Consider the following 19,193-nt stretch of genomic DNA (forward strand, 5'->3'; position numbering starts at 1 on the left):
GCATATTGAAGCAAACCCGGGAGATAACCTCTGTCCTGGGGTATGACAAAAAGAGGAGTAATATTAGCAGTATGAGTAGTTCGGATGCTACTGAGAGGGAAAGAAGGACGCTATGGGAAGGTACTATCATGAAAAAAATAGAGCGTAGTAGGTGGAGTGACGCACTTATTACCAGAACATGCGATCAAGCCGCGAAACAAGAGCATAATGTCAAGTTGATGGCATCCGAATCGCCACGTTTCAACTCCGGGTGGTATACTCTAGTAGGTGCTGATGAAAGGTTCTCCTGCGGCCGTCATCCAAAGATCTCTACAACCCCGCAGTCCGCCCATGAAACAAGATACAAAGCGAGGCATATAGACAAATACAAAAAGTAGTGCAAATGCACAGCACAGTGTCCAAGAAGCAAGTAGATACGGGCTATGTTCCTAAGGTATGAAACAGCTGGCCAAAGCCAAAATGCAACCACTCTCTTTGCCCGAGGGCATCGCTTCAAACAACAGCTTTCCCTCACGACCAAACACAAACAACAACAATCCACTACAGACAGGCCAACCCCGGCCCTGTCACTTCCACTTTCCCTTTCACCTTGACTCTCACTAGCAGTCCTAATCCTGTCCTTCCAGTCATTTCAACTCTATTGTCGTCACTTTCCAAAAGGCATTCATTTGCATCAAAGTCCTAGCCTCTGATGCGCTTCGTTAAAGTAAAGGTACCCGGTGCGCGCGAAATCTCATTGTGCTAATGAAACATCTCGACACCTTTTCCAGCTCTGGTCATGATACACAGCAGGGAGTATTAATCGCTGCCGGATATACTAGAGTAGGCATTTACTGGGACTTGGCAGCAGCCTCGGCCTGAGCGCGGAGGTTGGCGGAGGTGCCGGTGCTGGAGAAGAAGCGGCCAACAACGGGCTGGAGGAAAGAGTGGAAGACGATTTGAGCACCGCTGAGATTGGTTTAGTATTGGATTTCCGAACATGTGGTGTTTGAAAGGACGGCGCAAACTTACCTGGTCTGGGGAAGAGCCATCCAGAGGATCAGGACGAACTTGAAGATGTAGTAGAAGGCTGTGCGATAAGGTCAGCATGGGCGCCAGGAAGGTCGCTAGTCATCTGTACGTACGGAACCAGTAGGCGGCGCTAATGGCGCTCTCAATGACGGTCAGGAAAGCAAAGACGACCCAGTACTATTGATAGAAGAGTTAGTTATATGTTTTGCGACGTAGGAAGCTGTCACGTGGGACTGATAAGGCCAGTTCCGCATGGGCCGCGGTCCTGTGCCGGGAGCAGGTGGCAGGGCTGGAAGGAGGTTGGGGTCATAAGAACATACAGTCAACCACTAGAAGAAGATAATTGTTAGTCTATAGGTCATTGCAAGCTTGCGAGAACGTGATTTTGGATTGCGTGGGTCTCACCTGAGTGTCATCCGAGGTGCCCGAAGTGAAGAGGGCCTGGAGCGAGTAGTAACCGGGGAGGAGGAAACCGGCGAAGTTAACGAGGAACTCGCCAGCGATGTTGAAGAAAACGAGGAAGAAGTAGACGCCGACGAGACCCAAGATGACATAGACCTTGGGGACGTTGGTCTGGCGCTCCAGGTTGTTCAGAACTGGGTACTTGGAAAGCTAATAAAGAACAAGCGATAGTCAGCACACAAGCTCGTAGAGAAGCGAAATATCGCCATCCTCGATTGGAAAAGAGGATTTTGCTACTGCCGCGCGAGCTGAAGTTGCACCCATCGCAGGCCATCGCAGCTCCTGCAGAGCAGCAAACGGGCGGCGAAAGGACAGCTGCAGCTGGCGAGGCACCAGTCAACGCACACAAGACGGAAACACACCTCCTTGTCGAGCTGGGCAACAGCGTGCTGGGCACGGTCTTGGAAAGAAGCCATTTTTAGAGGATGGTCTTATTGAATTTTGATAATCGCTTCGAGTGGGCGGTTGGCAATGGATCGAGGGATGGGAGGAGAGAATGCAGTCAAGCTGGGCTGGGCTGGCGTGGGCTCTGGCGCTTGTGCCTCCCGTGGCCAAAGGCACGTGATCTCATGACGTACTCGGCGGTCAGCTTGCAAGTTACCATTTGATCATTTGATAGCATGGACAGATAATTAAATAAATACAAGATGGATCCAGATTCCACGGGATACTTATCATATTTATTCATATTCATATTCATATTCATCCCGCATGAGTGACCCATCGCCGGGGACACTAGGGCTGCACTATCGAGTGACCGCACAACACATATCAAAGTACCAGGGCTGTGTACCTAGGTACCTTTGCATGCAGCACACCTCGGAGGTACATCCCAGATGTACCTATACCCGGTTGGCATCTGATTCCGTACATTTACCCCAGATACGTGCATACCAGGTACCAATGGGATGTTTGCCTCGGAATAACCACTGAAACCATATAACCAAGGGCCAAGGCTACCAGGTGTTACTATATACTCTACTAATTACTCAAGCCTAGACCCCTCATGCCATTGCAATTACTCATCATATTTTTAGCAAGGGTTACCATCTGAGCCCACAATCAAACCACTATCAACCTCAGAATGTGAAAAATCCAGCAATGAATCGATGTGTCCTCTTCTCTTCTCTTTTCCTCCCCTACCGACTGTGGTGGATTGATGCTATTTGTTCATCACGTGATCCGGGCTATACATCCGAAAAGGAGTTGTTTGCTTTTTCTTGCTCATCCAGCATTGAAGTGATAGGGCAGAATCCATGGATGTCGGAATATTAATCAGCACGGATAAAATCCAACGATCAGAAGTACATTTCAGTTACTTCCTGCCTTTTGGCCCGGAGTTTAGCCCCCTTCAAGTTGAAGGGGAGCATGCTCATCACATCATGGTGGTAATTAGCCGGGAGTAGCCCAAGGCTTGGGTTGGGACAGGTCAGAATGCCACATTATGTATATGCCTCCGAGTGCAGGGCATTGTCGAATGTAATGCCCAATTCTTCAGTGGTAATGATATGCACGATTCTATCATCGGTGGAGTAATTGTCAGGGATTGAGTGCGGGAGAAGAAGGAATATCGCTTCCTCACCGCCAGCCAACCCACGAGGTGATTGGAGATGCAATGAGTGAGGATTCTGGAAGATGTGATGGCCAATTGCTTTTCTTCATTTCTGTAAATTCAAAAAAAAAAAATTAAAAAATTCTAGTTTTTATTTTTATTTATTTAATTTTTCCCCTTCCCCCTGGGCCTTCCCACGGCCACGGCCATGCTGTACTAGTTCGGCCCGCACAAATAAAGCCCCCAGTGCCGCCAGTTCCAGTTCGAGTGCTTTCTTTCCCCTCTCGAGCCTCTTTTATTTTACTTTTAAGCCTTTTACCTAACGCTCTTCAGTTTTGCTCTCAATTTCTTTGCTTTGATTATACTCTCTCTCCTTACTCTCCTTACTCACCCTTTTCTGTTCTATCCATCTCCCCACTCTGTGGCGCCGTGGGCCGACAATCCCATTGAGACGTCCGTGCGTACCAGCCAGTCCGCCATTGGAAGACCGATGTAACCGATTCCACCTCCTTGAACTCCTCATCGGCCCCCCCAAAGGGTGCTGGATAATCGTACAACGAGGGTTCTATCGCAGTATACGGTGCGCATAACCCATTCGACCTTCCGACTTCCATCTTCGCCCTTCGAAGACGACCTCTCTCTGTTATCCCATCTCCGCCTCGAACATCACCACCCTCGCCCTTATTTTTGTCACGATCTAGACCGTGATCGTGATTAACCCTGACTGTGTCATTGGCCTGTCATCCTTTTCGTCTGCTACGCTTGATCTCACCTCCTAATACAATCGCATCAATGCGTCCGCAGTAAGTTATCCCCGACTTGCTACTCCCCCTCGGCCAATGCAGCTTCTAATTGTTTGGTCGCGTATAGGCGGGAATATCACATTGTTGTTTTGGGCGCTGGAGGTGTGGGAAAGAGCTGTTTGACCGGTACACACATATCCCTTCCTGCATGGAGAACGATGCCGTGACGAAACTGCGTGGATCCACAGAAGCTCATGCATTGACAGCTCAATTCGTCCAAAATGTTTGGATCGAAAGCTATGACCCCACCATCGAGGATTCCTATCGCAAACAAATCGAGGTCGATGTGAGTGTTAGAATATCTCGAGTCAATATTCGAATAAATCCGACTGACGCGTCATTCAGGGTCGACAATGCATATTGGAGATGTAGGTGCCAGCGAACAGAGCTGACATCAAAACAAGCTAACCACAATTGCGCGTTGTAGTCTCGACACAGCAGGAACAGAACAATTCAGTAAGTCCAGATCAGAATATGGACCGCAAGATAAGAGCTAACAGTTTTCGCAGCGGCCATGAGGTACCTCCCACTCCCTTCCTTCCAGCCCAACCAACACACCGCACCACACCGCATCACCACCACCACCAAACCGTCAACCCAACTAACAAATAACCAGGGAACTCTACATGAAACAAGGCCAAGGTTTCCTCCTCGTCTTCTCAATCACAAGCGCTTCCTCCCTAAACGAACTCTCCGAACTCCGCGAACAAATCATCCGAATCAAAGACGACGAGAAAGTACCCTTAGTAATCGTTGGGAACAAATCCGATCTGGAAGAAGACCGCGCTGTCCCTCGCGCCCGAGCATTCGGCCTCTCCCAAAACTGGGGCAACGCCCCATACTACGAGACCTCTGCCCGGCGCCGTGCGAACGTAAACGAAGTCTTCGTTGACCTCTGTCGCCAAATCATCCGCAAAGACCTGGAAGGCTCTGGCGGAAGTGACTCCTTTCGCAAGCGCGAGAACTCTACACGAGATAGAAAGAAGGATAGAGATAATCGGTCCACGCGCCGTCGAAGTCCTTGTGTGATTCTCTGATGATGAAATCTATGCCCCACCCTTCTCTTACCAACCTTTGACGATGTCTACTGCTCTTTCCCCACTTCCAACCTTTCTTATGGACGCGTGAACTTCCTGACTGGACTCTAGCTCTGCGCTGGAGTTGGAATGGATTCAATTGTTCATAGATGTTCTAGTTACGCTGCCTCCGCATCCACGTTTGACGTGTCTTATGATGTTTTCGACTCACGCTTTCTGCATCTGCGCCCCCCTCTACATAGAACGATGCGTCGCCGCCATTCGTCACATATTATACCATTGTTCTTTGTTTTGTTTTTTCAACTCTATTCGCTTCTCTTTTCCTATTCTTTATCTTTTTACCTACCCTTGCACGCTTCAAGCTGCTTCTTTTACCATTTTTACTTCTTCGGTGAAGCTGCGTGTCGGCTTTCCTTCCTCTTCTTTATTCTTACATACTTTGGGCTTTGGATTTTGGGGCTATCTGGCAAAAAAATGTCGCGATGAATAAAAGTGTTTACAATTCCCAATGTCGTTTTTCTTATTCTTGTCGTGTTCAAGTCCATTTTATCGCTGCTTTGATATTCGCGTCAAGTAGCCCTATTTCCTTCTTTCAAGTCCCTGGCCACATTTACACCAAAAGCGAAGTACGAAGAAAACGATATGCTTGATTGAATGAATACTAGACAGTCCTTCAGTGCCCACATTTCTATATTTGTCTCTGTATCCCCATATCCCGGGCTGCCTCGCAGCACCTCACATACGGAATACGCCAAACCTAGTCTGAACATCCGGTTCGGCCTTCCCACCAACAGCGGCCGCCAATCCAAGCCCAAGCATTTTCCTCGTCTGAGCAGGCGGGATCACACCGTCATCCCACAGTCGAGCCGAGGAGAAAATAGCCTCAGACTCATGGTCAATTCGAGCTTTCAGTGCCGGGTCCGCGGATCGACCGACAGCCTCCATGACAGAGGAGAGTTGCTCCGAGCCCATGACACCGATCTTGGCATTGGGCCACATGAACATCAACCGGGGGGAGTAGGCGCGGCCACTAAAAGAAAAGAGAATTAGATATCTTCCACAAAGATAGAAGCAGGCAGGGCGAGTGTAACAAAGCTTCGCCAGAGAAAAGGATACGATCCAACTTACCACATGCCATAGTTACCAGCACCAGCACTCGATCCAAAAACAACCGTAAACTTAGGAACATCGGCACAAGCAACGGCAGTAACAAGCTTAGCCCCATTCTTCGCAATCCCACCCTTCTCCGCATCAGCACCAACCATGAACCCTGAAATATTCTGCAAGAACACAAGCGGAATTCGCCGCTGCGCACAAAGCTCAATAAAATGCGCGCCCTTGAGCGAAGACTCAGAGAACAAGATCCCATTATTCGCGATAATCCCAACCCGGTGGCCATGAATCCGCGCGAAACCCGTCACCAGTGTCGAGCCATAGTCGCGCTTGAACTCGGCGAATTCGCTCCCGTCGACGATTCGCGCAATGACCTCGTGTGCAGGGATCTGGCGGCGCAGATTTGTGCCGACGATGCCGTTTAGTTCGGCCGGGTCGTAGAGCGGCTCTTTTACGGTTATTTCTTCCAGTTGGGAGGGGAGCTTGGTTTGGGGGTAGTTTAGGTTTGCGACGCTTCGGCGGGCGAGCACGAGGGCGTGGGCATCGTCGACGGCGAGATAATCCGTTACGCCGGAGATACTTGAATGCAGCTCGCCGCCGCCGAGGTCCTCGGCTGAAACAACTTCGCCCGTTGCGGCCTTGACGAGAGGCGGTCCGGCTAGGAAGATGGTGCCTTGTTTCTCGACGATAATGGACTCGTCGCTCATGGCGGGCACGTAGGCGCCGCCGGCGGTGCAGGGACCCATGACGACCGAGAGCTGCGGGATGCCGAGGGAGCTCATGCGCGCTTGGTTGAAGAAGATGCGGCCGAAGTGCTCCCGGTCTGGAAAGACGTCTGCTTGGTGTGGGAGGTTTGCACCGCCCGAGTCAACAAGGTAGATGCATGGGAGTCTATTCTCTTGTGCGATTGCCTGTGCGCGAAGATGCTTCTTCACCGTGATAGGGTAGTATGTGCCGCCCTTCACGGTGCTGTCGTTTGCGACGATCATGCAGTTAACGCCCTCAACTGTGCCGATGCCGGTGATTATGCCGCCGGCGGGCACGTCGTCGCCTTCGTACATCTCGTGTCCGGCTAGTGGGGATAGTTCCAGGAAGGAAGTGCCTGGGTCGATGAGGGCGGATACACGATCGCGTGGTAGCATTTTGCCTCGGGCGATGTGCTTCTCGCGGGCTTTTTCTGAGCCGCCTTGGGCGATCTTGCCGTGTAGACTGGTCATTTGGTCGAGGAGTTCTTGCATCTGCTGGCTGTTCTCTTGGTACTCGGGCGACGAGGTGTCGACTGCCGTGGGCAGTACAGAGAGTGCAGAGGCATGGTGGGGGTGTGTGTAGCTGGCGGCTGTCCTATATTGTGTACTCGAGACAGTCTTAAGTACGGTGAAGTGTGCTGGTCGGTAGGTTCGTGGAGCAACCCGCGAGCCCAAGCTCCGGAGGACGAGCGGGGAAAGGGCGCGCATTGCGGGGGTTAGGAGTGGTGAGTGTTTGGAGGTGAGATAGTACGATAAGAAGTTAGCGTTGAGAGGTTATAAAGAAAAGTATTTTCTCATTGCCGTTGCACGGTCAATGTAAAAGTGGAAGTCAATGAGATATGTAGAAAGTAGCGAGGCCGAGAGGTCAAAAGATCCCCCAGCTTCCCCAGATGTGCGGAGGTGCGATGATTGCCGCTTCTACCCGCCGTTGCCATCACCGCCTTGAGGTTGAGTCGAAGAGGGGATTATTTGTAGAGGAATATAATGGATACAATTTCTAATAAAAAAGAAAATAAAGTGAGTAGAATTGAGACTATATACATATCTCGATTATCACTTAATTACACCACCCAATGAGGGAAGTAAATGAGTGTAGTACAATGAGTGTAATGTGGTGACTAGTAACTACGGAGTATACATTTAGGCATGCTTTTGTTCTGCGCCGACGACTGCCGCCTTTTCCCCTCCGCATTCACATTTCCTTAAGTAGTCCCCCTCCACACCTCTCCTGGAATCTACAATCTACGACATACACCATATTCGTGGAATTGCCTCAACTTCTCACAATGGCCTCCATTGCCCTTCCTTCCTTCCCTCCTTCGCTCTTCCGCCCGCTCGCTGCGAAGAAGCGCCATCCCCGCACTCTCCCCGGGTTTCGTGCGGAGCGTGTCAACGAAACACCCCGTAGGCTTTGAACCTCCAACAGAAGATGATCTTATTGAATTGAGAGAACGTGTTCAGGATTTCACAAGTACGTGATAGAATACCTTTAAATAGGAACCTAGCTGACCCTGCCGCAGGACGTGAGATTCCAGCCGAGGTTGCGGCGCGAACGGATGAACAAAACAACTTCCCGCCTGAGATGTGGAAGAAAATGGGCGAGGCTGGGTACTTTTCGACCCCCCCATGTTACGGATCATACTTTCTTTCCTAATTCATAAATCTTCCCTCTAGCTTCCTCGGCGTCACTGCGAACGAAGAGTACGGTGGCTTGGGAATGGGTTACCAGGCCCACTGCGTTGTGATGGAAGAGCTTAGCCGCGCTTCTGGTAATGACCTCCATCTTTCACAAAATCTTCAGTCGATTTAGAGACGTGATCTAATCTCTATTTTTACACAGGGAGTATCGGTCTCTCTTACGCCGCCCACTCGCAGCTCTGTGTCAACCAACTATCTCTCAACGGTTCGCCCGAGCAAAAGGAACGCTTCCTCCCTGGTCTGCTCTCCGGCGATAAGGTCGGAGCTCTTGCCATGTCCGAGCACAGCGCTGGATCTGATGTCGTCAGCATGAAGACTACGGCCAAATCAGTTGACGGAGGCTGGGTGCTGAATGGCACTAAAATGTGGATCACAAATGTCAGTCAAGGGCTTTTCTCACTCTATACCCATCACTGACAGACATTTTACCACTTTATAGGGCCCTGATGCGGATTTCATTGTCGTCTATGCCAAAACTGAGCCCGATGCAGGATCAAAGGGTATCACGGCCTTCGTGGTTGAGAAGAACTTCAAGGGCTTTTCGTGCGCTCAGAAGCTTGACAAGTTGGGTATGCGCGGTTCCAATACTGGAGAGCTAGTCTTTGAGGACGTCTTTGTTCCGCACGCCAATGTTTTGGGAGAGCTGAACCGAGGTGTCAAAGTATTGATGGAAGGTCTCGATCTGGAACGTCTTGTCCTCAGCGCAGGACCACTAGGGTAGGTCATGTCATTCACAACTTATTGACCTCCAATTGCTAACATTTGCTAGAATCATGCAAGCTGCTCTCGATCTAGTGCTTCCTTATACACACGTTCGCAAGCAATTCGGCACCCCCATCGCCCATAACCAGCTGATTCAGGGTAAGCTTGCCGACATGTATACCAAACTAGCTGCCTCTCGGGCCTACACCTATACCACGGCACGGGAGGTCGACAATGGCGCTGCCGCTCCTGGCCAACTAGTCATTCGGACCCAGGATTGTGCCGGCGCAATCCTCTACGCTGCTGAACGCGCCACAGAATGCGCTCTGGACGCCATCCAGCTGATGGGCGGCAACGGCTACATCAATGAGATCTCAGCAGGCCGACTTCTCCGTGATGCCAAACTGTACGAGATCGGCGCTGGTACAAGCGAAATTCGTCGAATGGTCATCGGCCGCGCATTCAACAAGGAGTATGCGCAGTGAATATTTCCACATGAACAAAGATAGATACCTCCAGAATGTAATTTTTATCGGATTTGACCCAAGCTCCAAAGCATAGCAACTTCAAAGTTCGCATGTACATGTAGATTTCATTGTTTTCATTATATTTCATATAGAATATACTAGTATCGTTCCATTAGGAAGTAAGGTAGATTAAATCTTCAACCAATTGAATCCAAATCACCAAGTTACTTCTTCTGCCGTGTGGACCTGCGCGTGGGAGCAGTCGAAGCACCGGATAAACTCCCCTCGCCATCACCCTTCTTGGACGCAACTCGTTTCGACCGAGTAGTCCGCGGCGATTCAGTGCCTGGATTATCCTTATTTGGCTCGTCAACCGGAACCTCCGCCTTGCGCTTGCGACCCCGTTTAGCAGGTGTCGATGTTGGCGCCGGTGCTGGCACTTCTTTTGGTGATTGCGTAAATTCCGGGGTCGTATTCGAGGCCTCCCCGGCATCTCCAGTCTCGCTCACATTGTCCATAGAAACGATATCAGACATGGAGCTGTCGAGTTGATCTTCATCGCGAGGTTGATCGTCATCGCAGGGGAATTCATCATCGGCGAAAGACATTTCACTGTCGGCCTCCACGTCTTCCGTATCCTCCTCCTGATCCCTGGCTTTCCTCTTCCGCAGCCGCGACTTATCAAGCGCCGGCTGCGCAGACTTGAAAACCTCCCTCCAGTCTTTCAAAAGGGCCACCTTGTTCCCAATCGGCTCGTAGAAGACCGCGACATCCTGGTAAGGATCCAGACTCGGCGTTTTCCAAATCACGCCCTGGAAGGAAGATATATCCGGGACCACGGAGGATTTCGGTCGGGCGACGCGGTTGGCGGTAGCCTTTGCCTGCGCCTGCGCTCGGCCAGCCTTTTTCTGCGCGGGTGGCGCTGTCGTTTTCATGGCGAATTGTTTCACGGTTGGGTCGTCATCGTGGTAATCATCTGAATAGTATTCCCAATCACTGAAGTAATCCTCCACATCGAAGGAAGGGTCTTCGTACAGCGCCGCTTCGTAATATGAGGTTTGGGCGAGTTCGTCCTATTGGAAGGCTTGCGTTAGTCTCTATTTCCTTTTTCTGTTCAATGGTTCGTCTGCCTGCATTCGTGGCGTAATATTGAGCAGAGAAGAGAATAGCATGTGGAATCCATGCGGAGCGTGTCACTCACGACAAAGTCCGGCGCGTCCTCAATATAATCTTCGTCCCATTCGTAATACTCGTCGTCGTCGGACATGATCTGGCCGGGTGTTGTTTTCGGGAAGCAAATATATAGGGTAAGGGCGATGAAGGGGAAAGGAGGCCGGATTAGGAGGATGAAACGAGAGTCGGCCAATGACTGTACAAGATACAGGTCATGCAAGAATGGAATGGAAATCCAAGTCCAAGCAGATATGAAGATGTGACGAACGTGACGAATGTGACGAAGATCGCGGCTGATCCTTTTGCGCCTGCTAATGTAAGCCTTGGCATTTTTCTGCGTCTCCACATTTTTGTATACTTTTTGAGGTCTCCTCGTTGGTTAGAATTCTAGTTATCTCAGGTCTCATTTGATTGGTATTTGATTTTTTGGATTCTCTAATTTCAAAAGTGTTCATTTGAATCGCCTGTTTTCTCCTGTTCCCCTTGAGAGTTGTTTTGATTGAAAATTTTCTCTGTCGCGTGGGTCATCCAGGGTTTCGAGGCCGCCGTACCAGGGTCCGTCATGTGCTTGGAGGAATTGGCAGCATGGCATTGAGGATTTATTGACCTACTTACAACCAATAGTCCGCCGTTCTTCTATAATTGCATTGTCTATATTGTTACTGCATCATAGGTTAAGTTCACAGGCATTGCCGGAGAATATCCTCTGAGTTTGCTCCTGGTCAAAAAGCTTCTCCATCTGCTCCTCCATGGTCTTATTCAGAGACTCAACAACGACACCAGGCGTATAAGGGTAATCACTGCCATAAAGCAAGCGTTCCGGCGTCCCAATACGCAAATATCCATGGATCAAATCAGGAAACGGCATCCCCGCAAGATCAAAGTAGAACCGAGTGGAGAAGATCTCTTTAACCCGCTCGCTGGTCATCTTCTCGCTGGATTTAAGCATCCTCGTCGAGAACGAAGAAAACCGTTCAACTAGAGGCGGCAGAGTCGCTCCACAATGCGATACCAGGAATGTCAAGTTCTCGAATCGTGTCACCGTACCCGACAGAAGCAAGTTCACGACTGCGCGCGTCGTGTCAAAAAAGTACTCCATCATGGGTGTCGGGTATTGTGCCAGGGGCTTATCGGCTTCCGGATTATCCAGAGAACAGCATTGAGTGGGATGCATGAAGACAATAGCGTTGCGCTGATTCAACTTTTCGAAAACAGGGTCAAATCGGGAATCGCCCATGTAGTAACCCTGAGCATTGGTCATGACAGCGAACCCCGAAGCCCCGAGTTCAAGGGCGTGATCGATCTCTTCGAGAGATGCCTCTACATCTGGCAGGGGTAGCGATGCAAACCAACCAAATCGGTCGGGAAATTGGCGGCAGATTTGGGAGATTTCGATGTTCGTCTCTCGCGTTACACGCTTCGCTAGTGCGAAATCTCCCACTTTGAGATGCGTGCCGGGCGATGTAATGCTCAGAACGGACCTTTTAATGCCGAGTTTATCCATGAGCGCAATATGATTCTCTGCTGACCATTCCTGGAAAGTACATCAGCGCGTTGTCAATTCCAAGGTTAGACCGTGTAACGCAGACGTACCGGTATACATGGCATGCCATCGGGTTTGTCCCAACCATATTCCTCACACCATTTTCTCCAGCCCGGAGGAACAATATGGCAATGTGTATCAATTTTCTCCATGGCAGAAATAGTGGTTTGAGAGTGTGTCAAGTTCAAGTTGGCATCCGCCAAGCTCCGAGTCGGCTTTTTGATATTTACTTCCCAGATCCGGTGGGACCTTTCTGCAAGCGGGGCCTATTTTGTACCTAGGTACCACTTCATAAACCTCTAGTAGGGGCTTTCCTACTACTAGTAGTAGTACTTCAGCTGCCGCCGCATGTACGAGGGCGCTCAGGGTCAGACTCACTGAGTAGCTCAGAGAGTACTCACTGATTGCTCACTGATTACTTAGATAATCAGTGAGGTTTCTATTGAGTGCCCAACCCACACTCGGCCTATACTAAATTTGATACTAAGCCCTACAAGACTGTTAGTAGTATAATCAACTTCAGTTTAATAAATTGCTCTATTCTTTTCTTCTATTTCTAAACCCTATCTCTCTATAACAGATATAAATATAATATTTCACTGAGAAATTCTACCTAGGTATTTTATAGTACTCTTAGACTATTTGTTCATCTCATTGACCCAAAAAGAGTTTTTTGGGTTGAATTGGTAGGCAGAAGTGTATTCCCAATATGATGGATACAAACCAGCAGTTTCCCAATCAATAATATCAACGATATCATCTCCACTTCAAAGAATGTTGAGGCTGCTAAGGTCGCCGTGAGTGAATACCAAAGGCCAAGACTTGCTTTTTCGTTTGATAAGTTTCTAAATTTCAGGGGCAAGCCTTGAATCAAATCCCATGCCCATGCGTAAATGCTGATGGAAGTCCTGGATAGTATCAATGGGACCGAAGCGCAAGGAAGGGTCTAGAACACGACAGTCAAAAAGTGATCCACCATCAACAGAAGCAACCCTAGTTCCTTCCGAGGGCCGGAGATCTCACATTTCACGAATATTTCCCGCTAATTGCGAAAGAATTTTCGCCTTTGAATCCTCACTTCGTCCTACCCAGCCACTGCCAATTATGTCCCTCTTGATCCTTTCCATCACGATGTAGGTCCACCCGGAACGAGTAAAGGCACATAAAACCTTTGGTACCGGGATAGATGTATGTCGCGATATGAACCACAGTGTTGATACTTCAGACAATGAATGCGGCGCCCGTACTTGACGTATAGTTCGTCCGTCAACATGGGATCGTTCCTTTTTCGAGGTCGAATACGCCTGAGGATTTGGATTGCTAGAAGTGTCGAACACCGAGAAGAAACAGTGCTATTGACTGGTTTGGATGCGCTCAACGAAGCAGCGGATGGCGAGGAGGGAGACCCTTTTTGAGTCGACGACATTATAATTGTGTTCGACACAAGGGAAATGTTGAGGGGAATAGCTCGGGTAAATTTCGTCCCTGGGGTGTGCAAAAGAGACTTCGTATTGGATGGTAGGCAATCTAGTAGACCAATGGTGATTTAAAAAGACGGTATTGGAACAGAAAATCTTTGATGGGAAGTGATAGTGAGTGGTGAAGTGAAGTTCACGGTTCCTGGCTCCGTGTCCTGAGCCTCCTGCATGTGATATCCGGTATCTTTTGATAATGTTCTTAGATTGGTTACAACATATTCTGGCATGACAGCATAAATAATATTGTGAGCTACTGCTATTAGTAGACCCGAAGGGAAAATTCAAATTGATAGGTAAGTATTGTTTAATTCTTCCAGTGTATAGACTCAGATATGCCGCGACGGAGAGTTTTGATACAATTCCCTCAGTTTAAATTGCCCCGATATTGAAGAATGCACCGCCTAGATCTAAATGGAATCAAGATTTAGGTTGGAATTTGCAGCTTTCTAGGTATATCTAGCTTTATCCCCGCCTTCCAGAGAAGCTTTGACGCGATACTTCATTTCGTAGGCGACACAACCCACCTCTGGATTCCAAAGTCCAACTTCCTACATAATCACAGAAGAATCTTTTTTTTGGAAAAAAAAAAGAAAAATAGATGAACAGAACATTCCATATCCGGGAATCGAATTAAAAAGGGTAGAGCGATCCGTTCGCGAATTCGCATCGTGACACGACATGCGGGGCCTATTTGCCGGATTCGGAAGACCTCGATGAGGTGCCATTGGCTCCGTCGTCAAAAACCGAGAAATAAATTGCAACGCGGGGGGGCCATGCATTAATACGTAGGTAGAAAACTGGGCGATTTCTTCCATTTTCATAAAGTCAGGGAGCTTGAACAGATATCAAAGCTCATTGCCACATCACAACCTTCCCCCACCTAACCTTCACTCCACGGGTGCAAAATGTCCGCAACATTGATAGCCAACGCACGTATTTTCAACGGCGTATCCGTTGTGACGGAATCTGGCCATGTTCTAATTGAATCCGATCGCATCTCTCGAATTTCGCTGAAAGAACCACTTTCGATACCTGAAGGCTGTACCGTCGTCGATGCGACAGGATGCACTCTACTCCCCGGTCTTATCGATGCTCATGTGCATGTCAATCAGGATGTCGGGCTTTTGGAAACCGCTATTCAATATGGAGTTACCACCGTATTAGACATGCACAACGAACCGGAGTGGCTTCAGAGTATCAGCAAGGTGACCCACCAACGAAATGATGTCTCTGATGTCAAGTCTTGCGGATTTGGAGCTACAATCAAAGACGGTTGGCCGGCTGCTATTGTTAAGCTGGTTTCGCAGGAGCCGAATGTTTGTTCTTCACTTTTTGGGCAAAATACTTGATGAGGTCTTCAACTTACAAGTCACACACAGGTCGAGGAGAGAATATCCAAGTGGCCCAACCTCACAGACAGGGCATCGATAGAAGGATTCATTACCCGAAATCGCGCTGCAGGTGCCAGGTAAGTCTACTTGGGTTTTTGAGAAATGCGATTATTTTGGGACTGATAATACAACTATCCTACTAGCTTTACTAAACTCATGCAAGAAGATGGCCACACCCTGAATCTGCCCTTCCCAACCATTCCAGTGCCAACTCCATCCGTGGAAATCCAAAGAGCAATCGTGGATGCGTCGCACGAAAATGGCATGCTTACGATTGCCCACGCGTTGACCAATCATTCGACACTGTCCGTACTCCAAGCCGGAGTTGATGGGCTGACTCACGCATCAATTGAACCAATCAACGAGAAAGTCGTCAAAGCATTCAAGAAAAACAATGCCTTTCTAGTTCCTACACTAGCTGTTCATGCTTCCTGCAGTGGTGAAGAGCAAGAATCCCGTGAAAGGTTCTCCGCTCACTTGGAAGGCACCGCGAAAGAGCATCTTCAGGGATGTCTCCATATTACTCGGGAAGAATTCACTATTAAGAATGTGTATGAGCAAGTCTATACTCTGAAGGAGGCGGGAATCGATATTATTTGGTGAGACTCAGATTCATAACAAGATGCAACTGCCAGCTTGCTAACATAATCCAGTGGAACGGATACATCGACTGACCTTACTGGTACTCGAGCCGGTGCTTCGGTCCATCATGAGTTGTGGATGTATGTCAACCGTTGCCGCTTCACGCCTCAAGAAGCACTTTGCTCGGCAACATCAAAGACAGCCGACCGGTTTAGATTGGCTGATCGGGGCAAGATTGAAGAGGGTCGTTTGGCAGACCTGTTACTTGTTGCTGGAAATCCGGCAGAATCTATAGATGCCATTGTCAATGTTCAAGGGGTTTGGAGGAATGGAGAGCGGCTATCTAGTATGAACTAATAAGACCCATTCTCTTTGAATTACATACCTATGTGCTACCTTAATTTTGTCCTGGTGCACAGAACGTTTGGCCTGCTGGTGCCAGCCAGAGCGTTTGTCCCATTGCACAGGATTACTCAGTTCACACTCGTATACCCAGGTCCTTTTAGCTTAGATAGTTTCTAATTAGTTTCTCATCCCTACACATATTCCTCTGTGATCACCTCTCTCGCTATTTTTAATTATTCTAACCATATATCATACAATAACTCGTAGCTGTACTGAACACTCCTAACAAGGCAGGCGGTGGTGTCCTATGTCACCTCGGCTTCCCCCGCATCTCGCATAGCGTCGGCTCAAGCTGGTCTGGAGAAAGACCGCCCTTTCTTCCCTTCACTTGCCCCCATCTACTCCACGAACATGAATTCTTTCTGATTTCTCAACTTTGGTGGATACAACTTAGCGAAGCAGCGCAACCCCATTACCATCTGTTGCTGCTTTCCCTTCTATTCCGCCCGCCATGACCCTCTCGTCCCTTCTCCGCATTACTCCCCGCCTCGCCCCGACTGCCGCCCGCAGAACAACAAGGGCTGCATACTCTGTCTCAACTACGCCGCACAAAACAAACTCTCTCGATTCAATTCTTATTGCGAATCGGGGAGAAATTGCGCTGTACGTACACCCAGCTCGGAGGAAATCTGAGGTCTTTCAAGCTGATTGTTCCTAGACGTGTTGGTCGCACAGCGGCGGAACATGGCATTCGCGTGACAACTCTCTACACAGACCCAGATAGTCGATCTCAGCATGCCTTGAGTTCCCCCTTTGCATTCAACTTGGGCTCGGTCTCGGCATACTTAGATGGGGATCGAATCATCGAAATTGCCAAGAGGGAAGGCTGTCGCGGAATACACCCTGGCTATGGCTTTGTGAGTTACGAGTGACTTTTTGCTCGTTGCATATTCAAATGCTCTAGTGTAGACTGACAATTTCTTAGTTGAGTGAGAATTCCGCTTTTGCGAAGAAGTGTACCGATGCTGGCATAGTATTCATCGGCCCTCCATGGAAAGCTATCGAGGACATGGGCGACAAGAGGTATGTGTCTCCAATAAGAGCTTTAGAATGTTTACTAATCGATTACAGTCGGTCAAAAGAGATAATGCTTGCGGCCGGCGTGCCTTGTGTCCCCGGTTACCATGGAGGTAACCAAGATCCTCAATTCCTCGAAGCCGAAGCCGATAAGATCAAGTACCCAGTGCTTATCAAAGCTATCAAGGGTGGCGGTGGTAAGGGTATGCGGATTGCCAGCTCCAAGGCTGAGTTCCAGGCTCAGCTCGAGTCCGCAAAATCCGAGTCCCGTAACTCATTCGGTGACGATAACGTGCTCGTGGAGAAGTACATTACGACTCCCCGTCATATCGAGGTCCAGGTATTTGCCGACAAGCATGGCAACTCGGTCGCTCTTGGTGAGAGAGATTGCAGCATTCAGCGAAGGCATCAAAAGGTTCTGGAGGAGTCCCCAGCGCCTCATCTTCCAGAGGCGACCCGCCAGGATCTATGGGCGAAGGCTCGTTCTGCCGCTCTAGCCGTCGGCTATGAGGGTGCTGGCACAGTGGAATTCATCTTCGACAATGACAGCGGTGAATTCTATTTCATGGAAATGAACACTCGGTTACAAGTGGAGCACCCAGTGACCGAGATGGTGACTGGCCAGGACCTGGTTCACTGGCAGATCATGGTTGCGGAGGGCGCCCCGTTGCCCTTAACCCAAGAGCAGGTGGAAGAACACATTGCTAGGAGTGGACATGCTATCGAGGCCCGTATCTACGCAGAAAACCCTGAACAGGGATTCATTCCAGACTCTGGGCGCCTCGTTCACGTCCGAACTCCCGCGACGAGTGAAGATGTCCGAATCGATGCGGGCTTCGTGGAAGGTGACGATGTCTCGGCGCATTACGACCCAATGATCTCCAAATTAATTGTCCGTGGTGAAACCCGAGAAGAGGCCCTCCGCAAATTGGCTGCTGCCTTGGAAGAGTACGAAGTGGCCGGCCCAGTCACAAATATTGAGTTCCTGAAGACGATCTGCCGAAGCCCCGATTTTATTGCCGGCGAGGTTGAAACTGGCTACATCGAGAAACACCGAGAAGAGCTTTTTGCCGAAAAGAAAATTGATGACGAAGTACTGGCCCAAGCAGCTCTCGCCTGTCTGCACCGTGATTCCAATTCCTCATCGCAGGCTGCAGGCGGTTTGGCAGGAAGTGCGATAGGATTTGCCCCGAGCTACCAGGAGCGACAGCTGTCTTTTACACTATCAAAAGGGCCCAATACAGAGGGACCTAGCTTCAGTGTAAGCGTGAAACAAACGGCCGACCATACCTTTGACGTCAAAGTGGGCGACAGGGTTTTCGAAAAAGTTGAGAGTCACATGAATCCGGCCTCTCATATCGTCACATCATTCTTCCCTCATACGCGCCTAGACACAACCGTCGTTCGAGATGAGGATACTATCATCGCATTCCAGAAAGGCATGCAATATCGACTCACAGTGCCACGGGCCAAATGGATGGAGAAGGCACTGGGCATGAAGGATGTCGCCAACAGTGTTCTAGCACCGATGCCGTGCAAGATTCTACGCGTGGATGTGCAGGCTGGCGATATCGTCGAGAAGGATCAGCCACTCGTGGTGATTGAAAGTATGAAGATGGAGACCGTCATCCGCAGCCCACAACAAGGGAAGATTGCTCGTGTCGTCCACAAACAAGGTGTAAGTCATTTACCCCTCCTGACCTCCTCCAATCGGGAACATCTCGTGACCCCCTGGTCGGTTTCTAAATTGGATCTGTTCGCTTTGCGGTGGGCTGGTATTGGTTCCGTATTGAACAGGCCAACTCTCTCAATGTGTTCATCTTCCGTCGAGCCTGTCCTTCCCTCACAGAGATTGTTTCAATATCCACTAATCATTTGGAGAACCGAGCTAATTGTAATTCACAGGACCAATGTAAGAGCGGAACACCCCTAGTTGAGTTCGCTGAGGCGGAAGAGCAATGATTGAAACACGGGCATATTAGTCTCCTCTTTTCTGTCTATTTTGCACGTTCG

At 49.3% G+C, this 19,193-nt stretch overlaps 8 protein-coding genes across 8 annotated transcripts; 4 read left to right on the forward strand and 4 right to left on the reverse strand.

The window, feature by feature from the left end:
• Positions 1–830: 830 nt before the first annotated feature.
• yop1 (putative membrane biogenesis protein (Yop1)) lies at positions 831–1,889 on the reverse strand (the record flags this gene model as incomplete). The annotated part of the gene is made up of 6 exons (XM_057100756.1): positions 831–948; positions 1,012–1,069; positions 1,125–1,188; positions 1,332–1,340; positions 1,417–1,623; positions 1,836–1,889. The coding sequence occupies 6 exons, from the start codon at positions 1,887–1,889 to the stop codon at positions 831–833; spliced, it is 510 nt and encodes a 169-aa protein (XP_056960386.1).
• A 1,928-nt stretch (positions 1,890–3,817) lies between these two features.
• Positions 3,818–4,865, forward strand: N7533_004107 (uncharacterized protein; the record flags this gene model as incomplete). Its single annotated transcript, XM_057100757.1, has 7 exons — positions 3,818–3,828; positions 3,896–3,954; positions 4,017–4,114; positions 4,174–4,196; positions 4,256–4,284; positions 4,338–4,347; positions 4,445–4,865. The coding sequence occupies 7 exons, from the start codon at positions 3,818–3,820 to the stop codon at positions 4,863–4,865; spliced, it is 651 nt and encodes a 216-aa protein (XP_056960387.1).
• Positions 4,866–5,600: 735 nt separating this feature from the next.
• N7533_004108 (putative 3-methylcrotonyl-CoA carboxylase, beta subunit (MccB)) lies at positions 5,601–7,432 on the reverse strand (the record flags this gene model as incomplete). The annotated part of the gene is made up of 2 exons (XM_057100758.1): positions 5,601–5,895; positions 5,994–7,432. 2 exons carry the CDS (start codon positions 7,430–7,432, stop codon positions 5,601–5,603), a joined length of 1,734 nt encoding a protein of 577 aa, XP_056960388.1.
• Positions 7,433–7,936: 504 nt separating this feature from the next.
• N7533_004109 (isovaleryl-CoA dehydrogenase) lies at positions 7,937–9,609 on the forward strand (the record flags this gene model as incomplete). The annotated part of the gene is made up of 6 exons (XM_057100759.1): positions 7,937–8,195; positions 8,245–8,332; positions 8,399–8,493; positions 8,565–8,800; positions 8,862–9,139; positions 9,192–9,609. Coding segments are annotated over 6 exons (1,374 nt in total), but the record flags the coding sequence as incomplete, so codon positions are not given.
• Positions 9,610–9,815: 206 nt separating this feature from the next.
• N7533_004110 (uncharacterized protein) lies at positions 9,816–10,858 on the reverse strand (the record flags this gene model as incomplete). Its single annotated transcript, XM_057100760.1, has 2 exons — positions 9,816–10,664; positions 10,793–10,858. The coding sequence occupies 2 exons, from the start codon at positions 10,856–10,858 to the stop codon at positions 9,816–9,818; spliced, it is 915 nt and encodes a 304-aa protein (XP_056960390.1).
• A 573-nt stretch (positions 10,859–11,431) lies between these two features.
• N7533_004111 (amidohydrolase family protein) lies at positions 11,432–12,459 on the reverse strand (the record flags this gene model as incomplete). Its single annotated transcript, XM_057100761.1, has 2 exons — positions 11,432–12,298; positions 12,358–12,459. The coding sequence occupies 2 exons, from the start codon at positions 12,457–12,459 to the stop codon at positions 11,432–11,434; spliced, it is 969 nt and encodes a 322-aa protein (XP_056960391.1).
• A 2,231-nt stretch (positions 12,460–14,690) lies between these two features.
• N7533_004112 (amidohydrolase family protein) lies at positions 14,691–16,115 on the forward strand (the record flags this gene model as incomplete). The annotated part of the gene is made up of 4 exons (XM_057100762.1): positions 14,691–15,101; positions 15,165–15,253; positions 15,320–15,775; positions 15,830–16,115. The coding sequence occupies 4 exons, from the start codon at positions 14,691–14,693 to the stop codon at positions 16,113–16,115; spliced, it is 1,242 nt and encodes a 413-aa protein (XP_056960392.1).
• Positions 16,116–16,614: 499 nt separating this feature from the next.
• Positions 16,615–19,142, forward strand: N7533_004113 (acetyl/propionyl/methylcrotonyl-CoA carboxylase subunit alpha; the record flags this gene model as incomplete). The annotated part of the gene is made up of 5 exons (XM_057100763.1): positions 16,615–16,766; positions 16,822–17,020; positions 17,089–17,186; positions 17,235–18,858; positions 19,086–19,142. 5 exons carry the CDS (start codon positions 16,615–16,617, stop codon positions 19,140–19,142), a joined length of 2,130 nt encoding a protein of 709 aa, XP_056960393.1.
• Between the last annotated feature and the right edge of the window lie 51 nt (positions 19,143–19,193).

Source organism: Penicillium manginii, assembly GCF_028828005.1.
Source record: "Penicillium manginii strain IBT 31320 chromosome Unknown utg000004l:1.0-7231830.0:1.0-7236170.0, whole genome shotgun sequence".
Lineage (NCBI taxonomy): Eukaryota > Fungi > Ascomycota > Eurotiomycetes > Eurotiales > Aspergillaceae > Penicillium > Penicillium manginii.